Below are 18506 nucleotides of genomic sequence, written 5' to 3' on the forward strand. Positions count from 1 at the left end.
TTTTTGTTGTTGTTGTTAATGAATACTAAGTAAAACACAACTTTTGGGATGGTAGCTGTATTATTTTTTGTGCTAAAAGTAGAGTCCAATGTGGAAGAATGTAACAAGTATGGAAATTTTACAAACCACAGTATCTGGGGGTGCTGAGAATAGGAAAAGCGATGAGAGGAGTAGGACTTGAGCTGCATCTGAAAAGCTTTATTCTTTGAAAAGAGAGAAGGCAAATATGGAAAAATGTCAACTTCGGTTAAATCTGAGCAGTGTCTCTGTATTATTTGGTAGAGTTTTCTCTGACAGACAGCATAATATCTGTACTTTCTCTCTTCATAGTGTAATGAGTCTTTATACTCACAGAAAGGTTAGAAAACTGCTGGGGAGACTGAGGGAGAATAGGACCAAACGTTCCAACTTTGAGTGATCAGAATTAGTCTTCATCTTTGCATTGGCTTTCTGTGATCGTCGCTATTCAAGTATTTCCCAGATTGTTTTTACTTAAATAATTTCATAGTCCTCTTCTTATAACTTTATTCATTTAATGTTTATTCGGGTGACTTTATTCTCTTTCTCTTTAACCTCCTTTGCCTTTCTCTGAATTCTCTTCAGTTTCTGTATGTTGCAGAAACATCCAGCTCTAAAATCTGTTGACCATGGGTCTTTGAATATAGAATTAATAAAAGTTCACTTGTGAATAGCTTGTATTAACAGCTTATTAATAAGAAGCTTTTTGGATTGTATGTAAAAGCCGCACATCCACTTGGAAAGGAAACTTGGTAGCTTTGGTGTTCCCTGTTCTAACCCTCTGTGGTGAGGGGAACACCAGGACTCTGAACTTCTGAAACACTTGAGATATCAGTATTCACAATGTCGGGGAACACTGTAGAGCAATGGTTCTTAACTTTTTGACTGTAACAATTCTCTGAGGAATCTAATAACCCTCTTCACAGAAAATGAGTATATTCACATACTCTTGTGTGCAGTTTTTTGGACTTTGATTATTCTCATGTACCTTCAACTACAAGCCCAAAATTCCAGGTAAAAGTAACTGCTGGACTTCTCTGGTGGCTCAGTGGTAAAGACTGCCTGCCAATGCAGGAGACACAAGTTCGATCCCTGGTCCAAGAAGATCCCACATGCTGTGGAAAAATTGAGCCCTTGTGCCACAACTACTGAGCTTCTGCTCTAGGGCCCATGGGCAGCAACTACTAAAGCACCCTAGAGCCCATGCTCCACAACAAGAGAGACCACCATAACGAGAAGCCTGCACACCGCAACTAGAGAGTAGGCCTCTGCCCCGCCCCCCAAACCGCGTGCTGCAACTAGAGAAAGCCTGCTCACAGTAACGAAGACCCCGTGTAGCCATAAATAAATAAATCTTTAAAAAAAGAAAGAAAGCAACAAACCTACAAGCCCAGCAGCACAGCCCCCCCCCCCGCCAAAAGTTCTAAAAAATACTGTAGAACATATAAGAATTTAGATTTTTTTTTAAATTCCCAACCTGCCTTTTCACAAGTACTGCACTGATACTGTGTAGTACTTCTCGGTCTTTTGTTTATGCCATTAAAAGTTTTTAGCACTCTCTTAAGTCACAGATTTTATCACTTAAAATTTTTTGTTCTGAAGTTTAATTTATTTCAAAAACCTGTTTGCCCAGTTTATTTTCTTTTTCTTTCTTTTTTTTCTATAACACTACTAGGAACCACAAACTAATTACATCTTATTTGAAATGTTTGATAAGTTTATTGTGATTTCTTTATCTGGATCTTTAATAAGGATGATGAATTTGAGCAGGCCATAAGAAATCATGGGAATGTGTGTGTGATGGTGTTGGAGGGGTTCATCCTTATAATCTTTAGATGAGAATTTCTTCCAAAATGTAGAATTCAGGCATGGCTCATTTATATGATAGATTTGGGGACAGGTTAAATACTCTAAAATTTGTCATTCTTTACCTAAATTATATAAATATATGTAAACCAAATGGCACATAGAAAACACATATAACTTAACTGCTGCTAAGTCACTTCAGTTGTGTCTGACTCTGTGCGACCCCATAGACAGCAGCCCACCAGGCTCCCCTGTCCTTGGGATTCTCCAGGCAAGAACACTGGAGTGGGTTGCCATTTCCTTCTCCAATGCATGAAAGTGGAAAGTGAAAGTGAAGTCGCTCAGTTGTGTCCAACTCTTAGCGACCCCAGGGACTGCAGCCTACCAGGCTCCTCTGCCCGTGGGATTTTCCAGGCAAGAGTACTGGAGTGGGGTGCCATTGCCTTCTCCAACTTAACTGCAATATACCTGAAAACTCCAGGTACATAGGGTTCAGATGAAATAGTTAGCTGCAAGCTAGTAAAGTTGGCAGTTGCTCTCTGTGTACATGTCATCTCTGCTGGGGCACCCACAGTGGTGCTTAGCGTGCTCTTCTCCACTGGGCAGAGGGGTGGCCAGGCTGGAGGAGTCCCTGCTATGTCTCTGTATAGAGCACTACAAATTACTCTATACACTGCCTTTCAGATTCTGGTATACTCATTTGCATATGAAGGGCCATTAAGATGTGGCATTTTATAAGTCCAGTTTTAAGCTTATAATGGGCATGCATACTCAGTTGTGTCCGACTCCTTGCAACCCCATGGGATGTAGCCCTCCAGCCTCCTCTGTCCATGGGATTCTCCAGGCAGGAATACTGGATTGGGTTGCCATTTCCTACTCCAGGGGATCTTCCCGACGCAGGGACTGAACCTGCATCTCCTGTGTTGGCAAGTGGATTCTTTACACTGGGCCACTTGGGCACACAGAGTTAAATAAATGTGCTTGATTCCATCGTGATGTAAATGGTTGGTTGAGTAAATAAGTGGGGAGAAAGTGCTTGTTACAGAGAATTCCAAATAACATGTGGATGGATACTCCTCCCTGCCCGGACTGTAACTTGTCCTATTAGACATAGATGGATTTAATGCCTCATTTCCAAAGCGGGAGAGAGTAAGTGTGCAGTGGAGAAACCTGGCAGTTTCTTTCCTAACCAAGTGATCACCGGTGGAAAAGTCATGTCAGTACTATGTATATATTTACTTCACTCTGGGCTCTTCCTGATACCCCATGATCTCAATCTGATCATGAGGGGAACAACAGACATGCCCAGTGGAGGTACATTCCACACACTTTGCCACTGCTTCTCAGAACTGTCAGGATGAAGAAAAATAAGAAAGGCTGAGAAATTGTTGCAGAGAGACTAAGGTGCCGTGACAGCTAAATACAGTGTTGTTTGGATCCTGGAATAGAAAGAGGCGTTAGTGGAAAACCTGATGAAATCAGAGTAAAGTCTGAAGTCTAGTGAATGGTAACGTGGAATGTTAATTTCTTAGTTTCAACAAATGTACCGTGGTTGCATAAGATGCTGACATAAGGAAAAAACTGGGTAAAGAGTATATGGAAACACTCATTGCAGACTTACTTCAGAGGTAAAGTTTATTGTAAAAAACACTATTTTATATATTCTCGATACTGAATAATTTTGTCTTGAAGGACTTGGGGATGTATGCTTTTAATTGGTAAACTATTTTCAGGGCCTTGTACTTACTTGAATCACAAATGTAACTTTTACTCTAAATAGTCCCTGGTGGCTCATATGGTAGAGAATTTGCCTGCAGTGCAGAAGACCCAGATTCCACCCATGTGTTGGAAAGATAGCCTGGAAAAAGGAATGGATACCCATTCCAATATTCTTGTCTGGAGAACTCCATGAACTAGGAAAAACTGAGCCTGGTGGGCTATACAGTCCATGGGGTGGCAAAGAATTAGACATGAAGGAGCGACTAACCCTTAGGCTATTTTAACTGACTTTTTGTGTGTGTAAAAGTTAAATATTAAGCATTATGCATATATAGACATATGACTAAGCATGTGCTTAGTCACTTAGTTGTGTCCGACTCTGTGACCCCATGGACTGTAGCCCACCAGGCTGCTCTGTCCTTGGGGATTCTCCAGGCAAGAATACTGGAGTGGATTGCTATGCCCTCCTCCAGGGGATGGACACACACACACACAGACACACACGGTTTCCCCCACCCCCTCTAGCGCACGCACACACACACACAGAGTTCCCCCGCCCCCTCTAGCTATAATAATTTTTGAAGGATAAGGACCTGGCTGTGACCTGATTTTAATATTAAGTGATATTTAATGAGTGGCATTAACATAGATTTTTTTTATTTCTGTGCTGTTTTTATATGTACAGATGTTTTTATTCACCTGGTAGTAGAAAGTTTGTGTTTTGTTGAGTCGGATCAGGGATTTTATTCTTGGGATCCTTTTGGGTGAGATATGAAATCACATGTTTAAGTATACTTAAAATGTGTTTCTTCTGTCGAGGTTAATCTCTCATTTTTTAAGACTTTCTTTATTTTTTCCCAGATAAAACAATAAAGTTATGGAAAATCAGTGAAAGGGACAAAAGACCGGAAGGGTATAACTTGAAAGAGGAAGATGGAAGGTATAGAGATCCTACTACAGTCACTACACTACGTGTAAGTACATGTTAAAAAAAATCTGATTCCAATGAATAGTCTTCTGTACTGTTATTATGTAGTCTAGATCCTCAACAGAACATGAATAGGAATAATTACACTCTGCCCCTTCCCAAGATTGTGTGACCAGACACAACATTAAAGACTCAAATTTTAAACAGACCCCGACCTACAGATGAGTCTCACCGTGGCCAGGGCCGAACCAGGACTCAACACAAGACTGTGTTTTGATTTGTTTTGTTTTTCACTATGCCACCATGCTCTCTTTTGTTCTTATGGTTTGGTTGTCAGCTATTAGAAGGTTAAGTTTCAAGATTAACTTTCTTTGGAGATCAAAAAAATAAAAATGGACTAAATCTTCTAGTTGCAATGAAAAATACCAAGAATTTGATGCTTTGGGCTGATTTCCTTTTTAGCCACTTTAAATCATAAACATTTATTAGCTTTGCAAGTCTTTCAAGCAAAAGATTGAAACTAGGAAAAACTATAAATTCTGATAGTATTGCTCTCAGTTCAGTTCAGTGGCTCAGTCGTGTCCGACTCTTCGCGACCCCATGAATCACAGCACGCCAGGCCTCCCTGTCCATCACCAACTCCCGGAGTTCACCCAAACTCATGTCCATCAAGTCAGCGATGCCATCCAGCCATCTCATCCTCTGTCGTCCCCTTCTCCTCCTGCCCCCAATCCCTCCCAGCATCAGAGTCTTTTCCAATGAGTCAGCTCTTCGCATGAGGTGGCCAAAGTATTGGAGTTTCAGCCTCAGCATCAGTCCCTCCAATGAACACCCAGGACTCATCTCCTTCAGGATGGACTGGTTGGATCTCCGTCCAGTCCAAGGGACTCTCAGGAGTCTTCTCCAACACCACAGTTCAAAAGCATCAATTCTTCGGCGCTCAGCTCTCCTCACAGTCCAACTCTCACATCCATACATGACCACTGGAAAAACCATTGCCCTGACTAGACGGACCTTTATTGGCAAAGTAATATCTCTGCTTTTGAATATGCTATCTAGGTTGGTCATAACTTTTCCTTCCAAAGAGTAAGCATCTTTTAATTTCATGGCTGCAGTCACCATCTGCAGTGATTTTGGAACCCCAAAAAATAAAGTCTGACACTTTCCACTGTTTCCCCGTCTATATCCCATGAAGTGATGGGACCGGATGCCATGATCTTAGTTTTCCGAATGTTGAGCTTTAAGCCAACTTTTTCACTCTCCACTTTTCACTTTCATCAAGAGGCTTTTTAGTTCCTCTTCACTTTCTGCCATAAGGGTGGTGTCATCTGCATATCTGAGGTTATTGAGATTTCTCCTGGCAATCTTGATTCCAGCTTGTGCTTCCTCCACCCCAGCGTAGGAAGGCAAATTTGTTTTCATTTTTCTTCCCCTGTCAGCACTTTAAACAACCAATATCAGTTACTTTATAAAACTAAATCTGTGTAGTATTATGGTGTTTAATATTACCTCAGAAACTGGAGTAATGAAGTCTTCTGAACCTTCAGTTCTCTTGTAGAAAGTGAATATTTTGTAATCACTTCTTTTTCATGTCTTATTGACAGGTGCCAGTCTTTCGGCCCATGGATCTAATGGTTGAGGCCAGTCCACGAAGAATATTTGCCAATGCTCATACATATCACATCAACTCAATTTCTATTAATAGTGATTATGAAACATATTTATCTGCAGATGATTTGCGGATTAATCTTTGGCATCTGGAAATAACAGACAGGAGTTTTAGTATCCATTTGGTTTCCTTTTTCGGTGTTGGGTAAAGAAGGCATGTTATCCTCATACTGGATTTATTTTCATTCTCTCCTTGGGGTGTTTTGATTCTTACATAATAGCTTATTATTTTGTAGCACTTTTTTGTGTTATTAAACACTGGGTGAAATTATTTGATAAAAGGCTTATAATGTATCAATTTAAAAACTGGATTCTTGGAATTTTAACGAATTTTTCTCTGTACTTATGAAAATAGAAAAACTTTTAATAGCTGTTTCTTGTAACAGAAACAAATATGTGGAGTATTATCTTTAAAATATTTTTAATTATAAAAGTATTCTCATTAAGGTTGGAAAAAGATCCGTGGCATGATGCATGATGGTCTAAATACTTCTCATTGTTTATGTTATCCTCCTAAAAATTTTCTGTGATTATGAGATATACACACACACATATATAGAAATGTATATACATGTTTGTTTTTAAGTACTTAAGTTGTTGATAAATGTTAATTATCATACTACTATTAATGTATATCTTTCCAAATAGATATCATTTGAAAAATTAACACTGTACTATAATTCATACTCTACCAGTGCAAGCATACCTCGGAGATACTACAGATGCAGTTGCAGACCACAAGAATAAAGTGAATACTGCCCTAAAATTAAGTCACACAAATTATTTGGTTTCCCAGTGCTTATAAATGTTAGCGCTACATTGTAGTCTATTAAAGTATGTAGTTGCATTATGTCTTTTTAAAAAAAAACAATATGTATACCTTAGTTTAAAAATATTGCTGAAAAATGCTGATCATCACCTGCACCTTCAGCAAGCGGTAATCTTTATGCTGCTGGAGGGTCTTGCCTCGTTGAAGGTTGCTGACTGATCAGTGGTGATTGTTGAAGGTTAGGGTAGCTGTAGCAGTTTCTTTGAAATAAGACAGCAGTGATGTTTGCCACATCAATTTTGACTCTTCCCGTCATGAATTATTTCTTTGTAGTCTGCAGTGCTGTTTGACAGCATTTCACGCAAGTGGAACTTCTTTCAAAACTGGAGTCAGCCCTCTCAAACCCTGCCACTGCTTTATCAGCTAAGTTTTTGTAATGTTCTCAGCCCTTGGTTGTCCTTTCAGCAGTTGACTAAATTCACCACCTTGTGTGTGTAGTTCATGGCACCCCCACACGATTACAGGATCAAAGATAGCTGAGCTGATCACAGATCGCCGAAACAAATGTAATAATAATGTAAAGGTTTGAGCTGATGATGTTGGGAATATGGTGTTTGATAGGCTAGCTTGATGCACAGTTGCTGCAAAACATCAATTTATAAAAAATGCAGTAAATCATAGGTGAAGTGCAGTGAACTGATAGGTGAAACACGGTAAAGCAAAGCAAAGAAACAAGGTCTGCCTGTAATGCATAAAAAATGCCTGCTTTCCTATACCTTTCGTGGTCTAGTTAGTGAAAGGGTCTCTAGTTGTTTTCATTTGCGTCTTTCATCCTTAGTAGACTTCAGCATGTTTTCATATTTTTTCAACCATTTCTTTTTGTTCTTTTCCAAAATTTTCATTGGATTTGCATATATTCTTATTGGAGGTTTTTTTTTTTTTTTAAGCACCTTTTTAATATCAGGTAAATCAGCTCCATTGTTTGTGTGCAGCTTCCCCATTGTGCTGCCTTCCAGATTTTTCCTTTTGTTTTGTTTGGAAATATGGTAAGCTCTTGATATTTAGGATGATGGCCTAGCAATCTTTTCTTTATGTCTTCTGGGATTTATATCATACTCAGAAAAAAAAAAAAAAACCCTCTACATTCTAAAATAGAATTAATATGTGTGCTTAAGTCTGTGAATGAGCTGTAGATTTGAGAAATATAAAATTATACTTGACCTTTCTTTTAAGTGGAAATTCCTTAATAAAATGCTCTCCAGATATTGTGGATATCAAGCCTGCCAATATGGAAGAGCTGACAGAGGTGATTACAGCTGCAGAATTCCATCCCAACAGCTGTAACACATTTGTATACAGTAGCAGTAAAGGAACCATTCGGTTATGTGACATGAGGGCATCCGCCCTCTGTGATAGGCATTCTAAACGTAAGTTTATTTTCAAATGATAACATTTTCTGTTTGTCTTCAGACGTTGTAACTACATGTACATAGGTTTTCTTGGTGACTCAGACAGTAAAGAATCCACCTCCAGGAGATCTGGGATCAGTCACTGGGTTGGGGAGATCTCCTGGAGCAGGGCATAGCAACCCACTCCAGTATTCTTGCCTGGAGAATCCCATGGACAGAGGAGCCTGGCTGCCTACAGTCCATGAGGCTGCACAGTCAGACAGGACTGAGCGACTAAGCACAGCACATGGGTCTTAAACCTCCTGTACCTTTTGGTAACCTGAGACTTTACAGGTTCTCCTACTGGAAAAACATAGAAGACTATCTCTGGGGCACATCTGTTGAGTCTCAGTAGATGTACTTTTAATAGAATGCTATTCTTTGGGAACTTGGGTTTGGGTTCTCCAGTCCTGTCTGCAAGTAGAACATTTCCTTTCTTGCCTGCCTCCCTCTTTTTTCTCCCCACTCCCTTCCTTCCTGTTTGGGGCTTCCTAGGAAGATTTTTTCCTGAGAAGAGGTTTCTTTGGCTCGTTTAAGTTTGAAGAGTACAAGGTTAAGAAATTCAGGGGTTGCATTATTCTTACCTCCATGTTGAATTTTTAAAAAACTTACAAAGACTGTTACATACCTCTTATCAATCTAATTTTACCTGACCACTGAAAACCGTGGGTATGCATGGGAGTGGCGAAGGTGGTCTGTGTCTTGTGGTGACGGTATAGGCAAAGTCAGTGAGGTATATGTAGGACCACAGAGCTGACACATGTCAGATGTGGCAGACAAGTCTGGTTCTGGTGAATTAGCCACGTGACTCTGGAAAGTGCTGTGCTACATAATGTACTTTGCTTCTTCAGCTTCTGTATTCTCATTCTCCTAAGAAACTCTCTCAGGGAGGTTACAATCTTACAGATGTTCTTTGAGATGTTTTCCAGTTCTTTATTAGCCTGTCATTTTTAGCTCACTGCTAGGAAGTTTGTGAATAATGTTTTGTGTAAATGCTTTGTCCAAGCCAGAGTAATTACAGATGGTCCCAACCTTTTTTGCTTGTTTTCAGTGTTTGAAGAACCTGAAGATCCCAGTAACAGGTCTTTTTTTTCTGAAATCATCTCTTCAATTTCTGATGTAAAATTCAGCCATAGTGGTCGATATATGATGACTAGAGACTATTTGTCAGTCAAAATTTGGGACTTAAATATGGAAAACAGGCCTGTGGAAACATACCAGGTATTTGGAATTCTTTCAATGAGTATATAGCCTGTATGTGTTAACCCTAGTACAAAGTGTATGTTCACCATTGGGCTTTTTCCTTCAGAGATCCATGAATACACTGCTTTTCCTTATGTTAAATTTATATCTACTTTTATAGATTGTGTTTTCTATTTAGTTTTACAATTAAAATGTAAAGCTACCAATTTGTTTCAGTGATAACTTTTTTTTCCTACTGTTATCTACATTTGAAGTGAGGATGGAATTTAGGTCTCTACCGAGGTCTGGGGAGAAGACGGGGGAGAATAGCCAGGCCTTCACTAGAGGCATCCCAGATGGAGTGTGGACAGTGCTAGTTGAATTAGAGGTTAACCCTGGCGTGTTGCCCAGTCAGGTGAACTGGCTGGTAACTGTTGTCTTAAGCTGAAGGAGAGGGGCATATGAGTACCCAGCAGACAGCTTTGGGGGCTGCCTGTCTGTCATAGAATGTCAATTCTGGATTCTCCCTGTCAGCCAAGCTGCTCCCGTGGGTCCCTTTCTTCTGGAGAAGAGAATGAAGATGTGCACAGCTGGGACAGGGTGCAGTTTTTCTACCTGTGCTGGCCTGGCTTAGTGATTGGAGTAGACTCACATCATACTCAGTGTAGCAGGTGCAGATTCAACTCCCACTGAGTTTGTATAAGCATCTAGCTGACCTGTTATGTGATGGAAGGGTAATGTTAACATTACTATTTGCCTCACATACTCATGGTGGGTCCTAACCCACAAGTGTTGTAAATCCTCTGTGTTAACAGATTTTCACTTAAAATGTCACACACAGTGGTCTGAATCATTCCATTAAAGATAAAACAGACACTTAAAATGAGTTAGGTTGTTTCATAGAGAATTCTAAGCATTGAGAAAGTACTTGTTCTTTTCTATCATTACTTCATTTTAAGGTTCTCATTTAAATGAAAAAGAACAGTGAGATGGAGACTCTTTTTTTTCCCTTATGATCACAACATAGTAATATTAATATAGAAATGTATCATTTCTAAGAATACTTAAAAAATTTATTTTCTAGTTGATCCCTTTGTGGAAAACTAATGAATATAGAATTGTACTTTAAAAAAAACAACTATTTTCATTAGCTTTGGGTACTATATAAGAAATGGGCTTCCCAGGTGGCTCAGTGTAAAAGAATCCACCTGCCAATATAGAATCCACAGGAAATGCAGGTTCAGTCCTTAGATTGGGAAGATCCCTGGAGGAGGAAATGGCAGCCCACTCCAGTATTCTTACCTGGAGAATTCCATAGACAGAGGAGCCTGGTGGGCCAGTCATGGGGTCACAGAAAGTTGGACATGATTGAGTGACCGAGTACATATTGTGTGTAAGCAATAACAAGTGTGTCAGATATTTCCATGATGCATACATGAAGTAACCATATAATTTATCACTGGATCAGGGCAGGGTCATGCAGTGCATAACATATGCATTTAATGGTACTGTAGGCTTCAGTTAGTTATGCCCCAAAAACGGTAGTTAAAAAGGAAGTAAAGCCACAGTATTATATGTTTTTTAATCAACAATTAATAGAAAATCAAGTGTTGGAAAATTCAAATATTGCTATATATTCTTTAATCAGTGTCTTATCTGTGCCATTTTAAGATGTTTTCTGGCCTATTTTAGTCAAACTTACAAAGAGTAAATGTGCCATCCCCAAGAGGGTATATCTCTCAGTTGTATGAATGAAAAATGTGTATTTGTGGAACGGGGAGCTCGGTACCTTTACTCTTTCTCAGAGAATTGAGTTTTTGTTTTGTTCTGAGAATTGAGTTTTAATGAGATTAAAGTATGTATATGATCTAAGAATTCCATGGACAGAGGACCCTGGTGGGTACAATCCATAGGGTCATAAAGGAGTTGGACCCGACTGAGTGAGTTTCACTCAATCCATGTGTCTATATATTCCTTCTTAAAAAGATACAGACTTGTTGAATCATTTTCCAGTTTCAAGAGCAGTAGATCATGTGATACAAGCTAAGTACCCATGTGTTTGTGTGTGTGTATAATATTTTTTTCTCCCCTGCCCCGCCCCAGGTGCATGAATACCTCAGAAGTAAACTTTGTTCACTGTATGAAAATGACTGCATATTTGACAAATTTGAATGTTGTTGGAATGGATCTGACAGGTAAATTGATTTTAATTTGAACCGAACATCTTATTCAAATGTGAATTGTTAGAGGAAAGAAATTTACTATTTCACTCCTAGTATGATTGCCACATTTGCTAATGGCCAATGTGTTTTTCAACTGAGATAAATTACATTTCCCAACTTTATTTTCCCCAGGGTTTCCTTGAAATCTTACAGCAATATTGGCAGATAAAAATTAAACATTGTGTTTCATTAAGTAAATGTGAAAATACACTAGAAACTTATAATGTTATTATATAAATGTTAATTTATCCCTTTAATGAACCATATCAATCACTTTTTTTACATACCAGTAGTTTAAATGGTGAAATTTCAGTGTGTTTGTTACTTTGCTGTTAAATTGGTTTTAGAAATATTTAGGTGATAGATACTTCATTTGGAGTTTTACACACCAGTTTTTCTGGATACTACATCAATACCTCATAGAAGAGAAGAAGTAATTACTATGTATTATTTTAACCATATTACCATGAGTGATTAGGCTTGTTATAATCCACAGCTTTGCCATAGTACAGTTTCTTTTTACTGTGCCATCAAAATGTGCATCATTATTTCAAAGGATAAGTCTTAATCTTTTCAGTTTGGTTGTCAGTATTTATTCAGTTCAGTCAGTCAGTCATGTCCAACTCTTTGTGACCCCATGGACTGCAGCATGCCAGGCTTCCCTGTCCACCACTAACTCCTGGAGCTTACTCAAACTCATGTCCATTGAGTTGGTGATGCCATCCAACCATCTCATCCTGTGTCATCCCCTTCTCCTCCTGCCTTCAGTCTTTCCCAGCATCAGGGTCTTTTCCAATGAGTCTGTTTTTTGCATCAGGTGGCCACAGTATTGGAGCTTCAGCTTCAGCATCAGTCCTTCCAATGAATATTCAGGACTGATTTCCTTTAGGATTGACTGGTTTGATCTCCCTGCAGTTCAAGGGACTCTCAAGAGTCTTCTCCAATACCACAGTTCAAAAGCATCAGTTCTTCGGCACTCAGCTTTCCAACTCTCAACATCCATACATGACTGACTACTGGAAAAACAATCACATTTGACTAAACGGACCTTTGCTGGCAAAGTAATGTCTCTGCTTTTTAATATGCTGTCTAGGTTGGTCATAGCTTTTCTTCCAAGGAACAAGCCTCTTTTAATTTCATGGCTGCAGTCACCATCTGCAGTGATTTTTGAGCCGCAAAAAATAAAGTCTGTCCCTGTTTCCATTGTTTACCCATCTATTTGTCATGAAGTGATGGACCAGATGCCATGATGTTAGTTTTCTGAATGTTGAGTTTTAAGCCAACTTTTTCACTCTCCTTTTTCACGTTCATCAGGAGGCTCTTTTAATTCTTTGCTTTTTGCCATTAGGGTGGTGTCATCTGCATATCTGAGGTTACTGATCGTTTTCCCGGCAGTCTTGATTCCACCTCGTGTTTGATCTAGCCCGGCATTTCGCATGGTGTACTCTGCATATAAGTTAAATAAGCAGGGTAACAATATACAGCCTTGATGTACTCCTTTCCCGATTTGGAACCAGTCTGTTGTTCCATGTATTTATTTACCATTCATTATGTTCCAGGAGAACAGACAATAGTAAAAGAAAACATAATTCTGGAATTACTAAACCTACCTTCAAGATATTCATTAGAGTACTTTATTCAACAATAGTTTTATCACTGAAGCCTGATAAGTGATTCAGGTTTCCTGGTGCTATTGAAGATAACAGAACTTGAATCATTTATCTGTTGTCTGATTTTTTTTAAATTATTTTTATCTGGTTATAATATGAGGCCACGTAGTAGGCTGGCCACAGTAAAGCTGAAGGAGTAAGCAGGCTTCGCCTTTGACCACCACTGCCCTGCCTGAGGCATCAGGGGAACAGAAAAGGGAAGGCGCTGCTGGAGTAGGATGCAGCGCGCAGCTACACCAGCTCATTCTCCTTGTGTTTGAACAGCATCTTACACTATAGAAAAACTGTTTGTTTCCCTTAACATAAAAATTTTTTTTGGAAAGATGCTCTCCTATATAATGACTGTGTGGGCATCTAAGGCAGAAAAATTCACATGGATGCAGTACTGCTGTCTAATCCACAGATCCCTGTAAATATCACAAGTTCCCTCAATCGTGTTCTTTGTCCCATCTCATTGTCTCCTTTAATCTGGAACAGTTCTTCATTCTTCCCTTGTCTTTCATGATCTCAGCTTGTTTTAAAACCACAGGCCATTCATTGTATAGAATTTTCCTTCATTTGAGTGTTGTCTAATACTCCCTCATGATTAGATTCAGGTTATACTTGGCAAGAATACCATAGAAATGCTGGCTAGCAACACCTTTTAAATAGCTATAGACTAGGTGTCAGAATCCATTAAAATCCATTAAAACCTCACAAATGCAGGTAACATGGGAATGCCAGTCTAAACTACAGAAATTATAAAAATATCTGTCAAAAATATTTGTTTACAATATATTGTTTAGGTTAAGTGAGTTTTTTATTAATAAAAATCATATATGCTACTTGTTTTATATTCTTTGATGCAGATTTCTTTAAAGCATTCATAAGAAGCTGTTTTCTGAACCTGACGTGTCCTGGGAACATCAGTAGCTTATAATGTAAATCAGAGAATAAAGCTTTGTTTTCTTAGAAGTGTATACCATACTTTTATGTTTTGTTGTTGGTTGGCTGGTCTGGAGGACTGCATAGACTGGGGTTGTAAATGTTTTCAATTTAGACCATTCACTACTACTTACAAGCCTTACTTGAGGATGCTTTCAACTTTGGTGACAGTTTGGGCAGTCATGAAAGGAGTCATGAATAGACATCAAAGTACTAATACCGTATTCCTAGTTTATTCCAGTGATCGGTCTCTGGGTTGGTGCCAGCAGCCCTCTCCCTAAACCCAGATCTGCTTGCAGTAGCTCCTGCTTTGGAGCAGTAGGCTGAGTTTCACCAGCGAAATGTTCATCGAAAACTCATTTTCATTATTTGACTGGATGCTCTGTCTCCTTTTCCAGTGTTGTCATGACTGGATCTTACAATAATTTCTTCAGAATGTTTGACCGGAACACAAAGCGAGACATAACCCTGGAAGCATCACGAGAAAACAATAAACCTCGCACGGTTCTGAAGCCACGCAAAGTGTGTGCAAGTGGCAAGCGAAAGAAAGATGAAATCAGTGTCGACAGCCTAGACTTCAACAAGAAAATACTTCACACAGCCTGGCACCCCAAGGAAAATATCATTGCTGTAGCTACTACAAACAATCTGTATATATTTCAAGACAAAGTGAATTAGGGTTGGCCTTCCTAGCAGAAGAACCCACTTCCTGCTTAGTTGAGATAGTTGAATCTAGCATTCGTACTTAAAAAAGAGAGAGGTCCATTGTGGCGCCCCTTTTCCAGTGTTTGACAATGTGCCATTCGACAACACATTTTCCATAGCTACATGGAGAAAGCTCTGTGGATCCCTCCCTGTGGTGTTCTCCATGTCTGCTAGCCATTTAGGTAAGGGTAGGGCACTTTTAATTTAAATGACTTCTTGCACCATCTTGCCTAATGGACTAGATTGGACTGTGTCAACATTGATTTACTCCACTTTTTATGCCTTCCATTGTGATGACGTCAAACACAGTGAAAGCCTTCAGTCATGCTTATGGGATTTAATTGTGTATCCTCATTACTGTATCATTTGTGGGGTACACCCCTCCTCCCCTTTTTTAAATTAAATACAGCTCATTCTTACTGTGGCTTGTAGCATTCCTCCTCTCTGGCTCCTGGACTCTTCCCCTCCATCTCTTCCCCTTGCCCCTCCACCCAGTCTTGGTGGTGGTATAAAAAGGAAAGAACGAAAGCACACGAGTCAGTTTGGGGTCAGTGGTAAAGGGGGTACATGTTGCGAACAAATGTTTTAATAACAGTTGGCTGTAATCACTCCTTGCCGTGTCTGGCACTGAAAATAAGGAAAAAAAATACTACTACTGAATAAAAGTGACAAAGAATGGAGAATCTGGTTTCCTTTTTCTTTTTAATCTACCTCTTTAAGCCAATATTTTGTGTCATACCTTTGGGTGCAGTCAAGTGAAATGAGGTTCCACTGTTTAATTGGTATTTTTGTTAATTATTTTTAAAAAGTGTTCTTTACATGGAGAAGGAGAGGTATTGGTTCTGTATGAACATATTTTGACTATATATTGGTATTCCTAAAGATATCACGATCTATATACATGCTACTAGAGATTTTTTTTAATTGTAGTTATAAGGGTACTGGATACATTGTGTCTACACTTAATTCATTATCTGTTCATGAAAACTGTTGTAAATGGGAACCACATTTGTAGAACTTCATTTTTAAAGACTTTTTACAGTGCTTAATTTCATTTTTGCATTACTGAATACTAAGTCAAAGACAAACTTTTTAAACAAGTTAAAACTTTTTTGGTTATTCAGTCATACCATAACAAAACTATCCTCAAGTGATTTACATAGACAAAATTGACACTGCACTAATATTTGGGGGGGGGGGGCGCGTATTTTACTGCTGTCAAATCTGAATGAAATGTACTTTGCCATAGATGTTTTTCTTCTATTTTTGGTTTTCCAAAGCAATTAATATTAAAGACAAACTTTAAAGGTACAGTGTTCCAAAAGTGCTTAATGGACTCCAACAGCTGCCTCAAGTAAAAATTTAGTAATGTATATGATTACATTTTCCCTAAATGGTGATACCTTGTCCAAAGATGAAGAGCACCCCTATTTTAACAGGTAGAAGGAACCTTGTGTCAATCTTGCAGAAGCTTTAATGGAGAAAAAGATGGACTTTATTTTTAAAAGATAAATGAGTAGGCATTCATATTAACAGAATGGTAGTGTGTTTTGGTTGAGCAGTAGTACCGCTTTGAATTTTAGAGGACCCAAGTGCTTATCTGTCCACTACCTTGTCGTTCTGTTCTCATCAATGAAAAATGATTCAACAACTCCACCGTAACCCCTCCACAGGTATACAAGTACTGTGTCTTGTAAGTTACATTTTTAGCACACAGGAGAAATTATATGTAATAAAATTACTGTTATCTTTTGGACTTAACAAATCGGAATTTGTATTTAAACACTGATTATATGTCTGATAATTCTTAAAATAATGGCACTTTTCCTAATTTACTTGGGGATCTTGGGTACATTTGTACTTTGTGTTATTCTTCATGCTTGACTTGGAAGTGGGCTATTCCCTGGCTACAAGCAGACACTGATGACTCTGATCAGGCAGTTTTCCAGATCTTTCCCTAAAGAGAGATTGTTTCCCTAAAGTTTGGGTGTAGGTGTTGAGATGAACATTGTCAGGCAGCTCTCGGAAATTCTTCTTTGATTTAGCAGTAGTTATGATGATTCTCCTCCATGACACTAAGGGTTAGTTTTATATATTTACAAAAAACATTGCTTAAAAATTAAAATGCCTCTATAAAATGAATGCTATTATAAATATTCTTAAGAATCAATTTTTAATTTCTTTGATGTAGCAAACTATAAGCCCAGCCACTCATGGTCATGGTTAATCCTTTTATTAATAAAAGTTAAACTTAGTCTTGTCAAGTTGCTTAATATTCTCCCATTCTCTTGACACCTATAAACATACATATTCTGTCCCTCTCGCTCAACCTTTTTGAAAAATAATAGTAGGAGAACTTTCATTCTTTTAATCTTGATCTTTAGTGGCTGGGCAATAGTTATTATCTAAATCTCTGTATCTATATAAACATGTTCATGTAACTGTTGGATGTTAAGCTTTCTTCTGTGAAGCCCTTAGACTTTTGGAATAGAAAAGTGCATTCACACTTTTTCCTTTCAGATTAAGTGAGGATTTTTAAAAAACCTTAAATGTGAGAATTATTCTGGTCATAGACATTCCTAAAGAAAACAATAAAATTGAGGTTCTTACCTTTTTTAACAATATTTATACAAGTAATGTGTTTATTCTTGGAAAATTATTTGTGAAAACGAAACAGTTAACTGATAAAAGTATTTTTAGTGAAATTTAGGCCATTACCTTGCTGGGGGACACTAAATGGAGATAGTAGTGTGTACTTATAGAAGAACAAAACCAAGCTCCAACCTTCAGAATAGAAAGGTAGTGCTAGGCAATCAAGAATGAAGCCCATTTACTATAGTATATAAGAGCACTACTATTTTAGGTACTTACACGTTCAGATGGTTTATAAGTAAAGCTGTTTGTGAGAGCAAAAGACACACCACGGTTTAAAAAGGTTTTTTACAAAAAAAAAAAGTTCTTTACACACCCCTCCTCTCCAAAAAGCCTTGGAAACTGATTCTGCTTCATCTTACAACTATGCATATAAGGTCAAGACATCTTTAGTATTAATCAGAAGTTCAGAGAAATCTTGGGATTCTCAAATGTTGTAAGTGTAGTAATAAATTGAGTTTTGTCTGCTTGACAGATTATTGCATAATGGTTTTAAACTATGTGACCTACTACATAAGAATTGCACGCCTAAAGTTAATAATACATATGAAAAGGCCACCTTAGCACGCTACCTGTAAAAAGGAAGACACTACAAAATTTAGTTTTCTCCAAAAGAAGGAATTCAGCAAACAAAAATATGTGAATAGCAGCCAGTTATTTGAGGACTTTCCCACTAGGGGGCACTAGGTGAGTCTTGACCAACATTTAGGAGGTGTTTTTGAGAATGCATAAATGAGATACCAAAAGAGCTTCATTATTAAGAACCAAACTGGGAACCAAACAAAGGGGAAGTTA

General features: G+C 38.4%; 1 protein-coding gene across 5 annotated transcripts in view; it reads left to right on the forward strand.

Annotated features, from left to right (window-relative positions):
• The window catches only part of PPP2R2A (protein phosphatase 2 regulatory subunit Balpha), a 78321-nt gene extending 62579 nt beyond the window's left edge, over positions 1-15742 (forward strand). For 4 of the 5 annotated variants that reach the window (XM_024995546.2, NM_001191533.1, XM_059889000.1 and 1 more), the window contains 6 exons: positions 4405-4517; positions 6076-6253; positions 8171-8335; positions 9408-9577; positions 11642-11733; positions 14753-15742. In XM_024995546.2, the coding sequence (XP_024851314.1) occupies positions 4405-4517; positions 6076-6253; positions 8171-8335; positions 9408-9577; positions 11642-11733; positions 14753-15032 (998 nt within the window). In that variant the 3' untranslated portion in view covers positions 15033-15742. The other variant, XM_059889001.1, reaches the window with a different exon arrangement.
• Positions 15743-18506: the final 2764 nt, after the last annotated feature.

Source organism: Bos taurus, chromosome 8 (genome assembly GCF_002263795.3).
Source record: "Bos taurus isolate L1 Dominette 01449 registration number 42190680 breed Hereford chromosome 8, ARS-UCD2.0, whole genome shotgun sequence".
In the NCBI taxonomy this organism is placed as follows: domain Eukaryota; kingdom Metazoa; phylum Chordata; class Mammalia; order Artiodactyla; family Bovidae; genus Bos; species Bos taurus.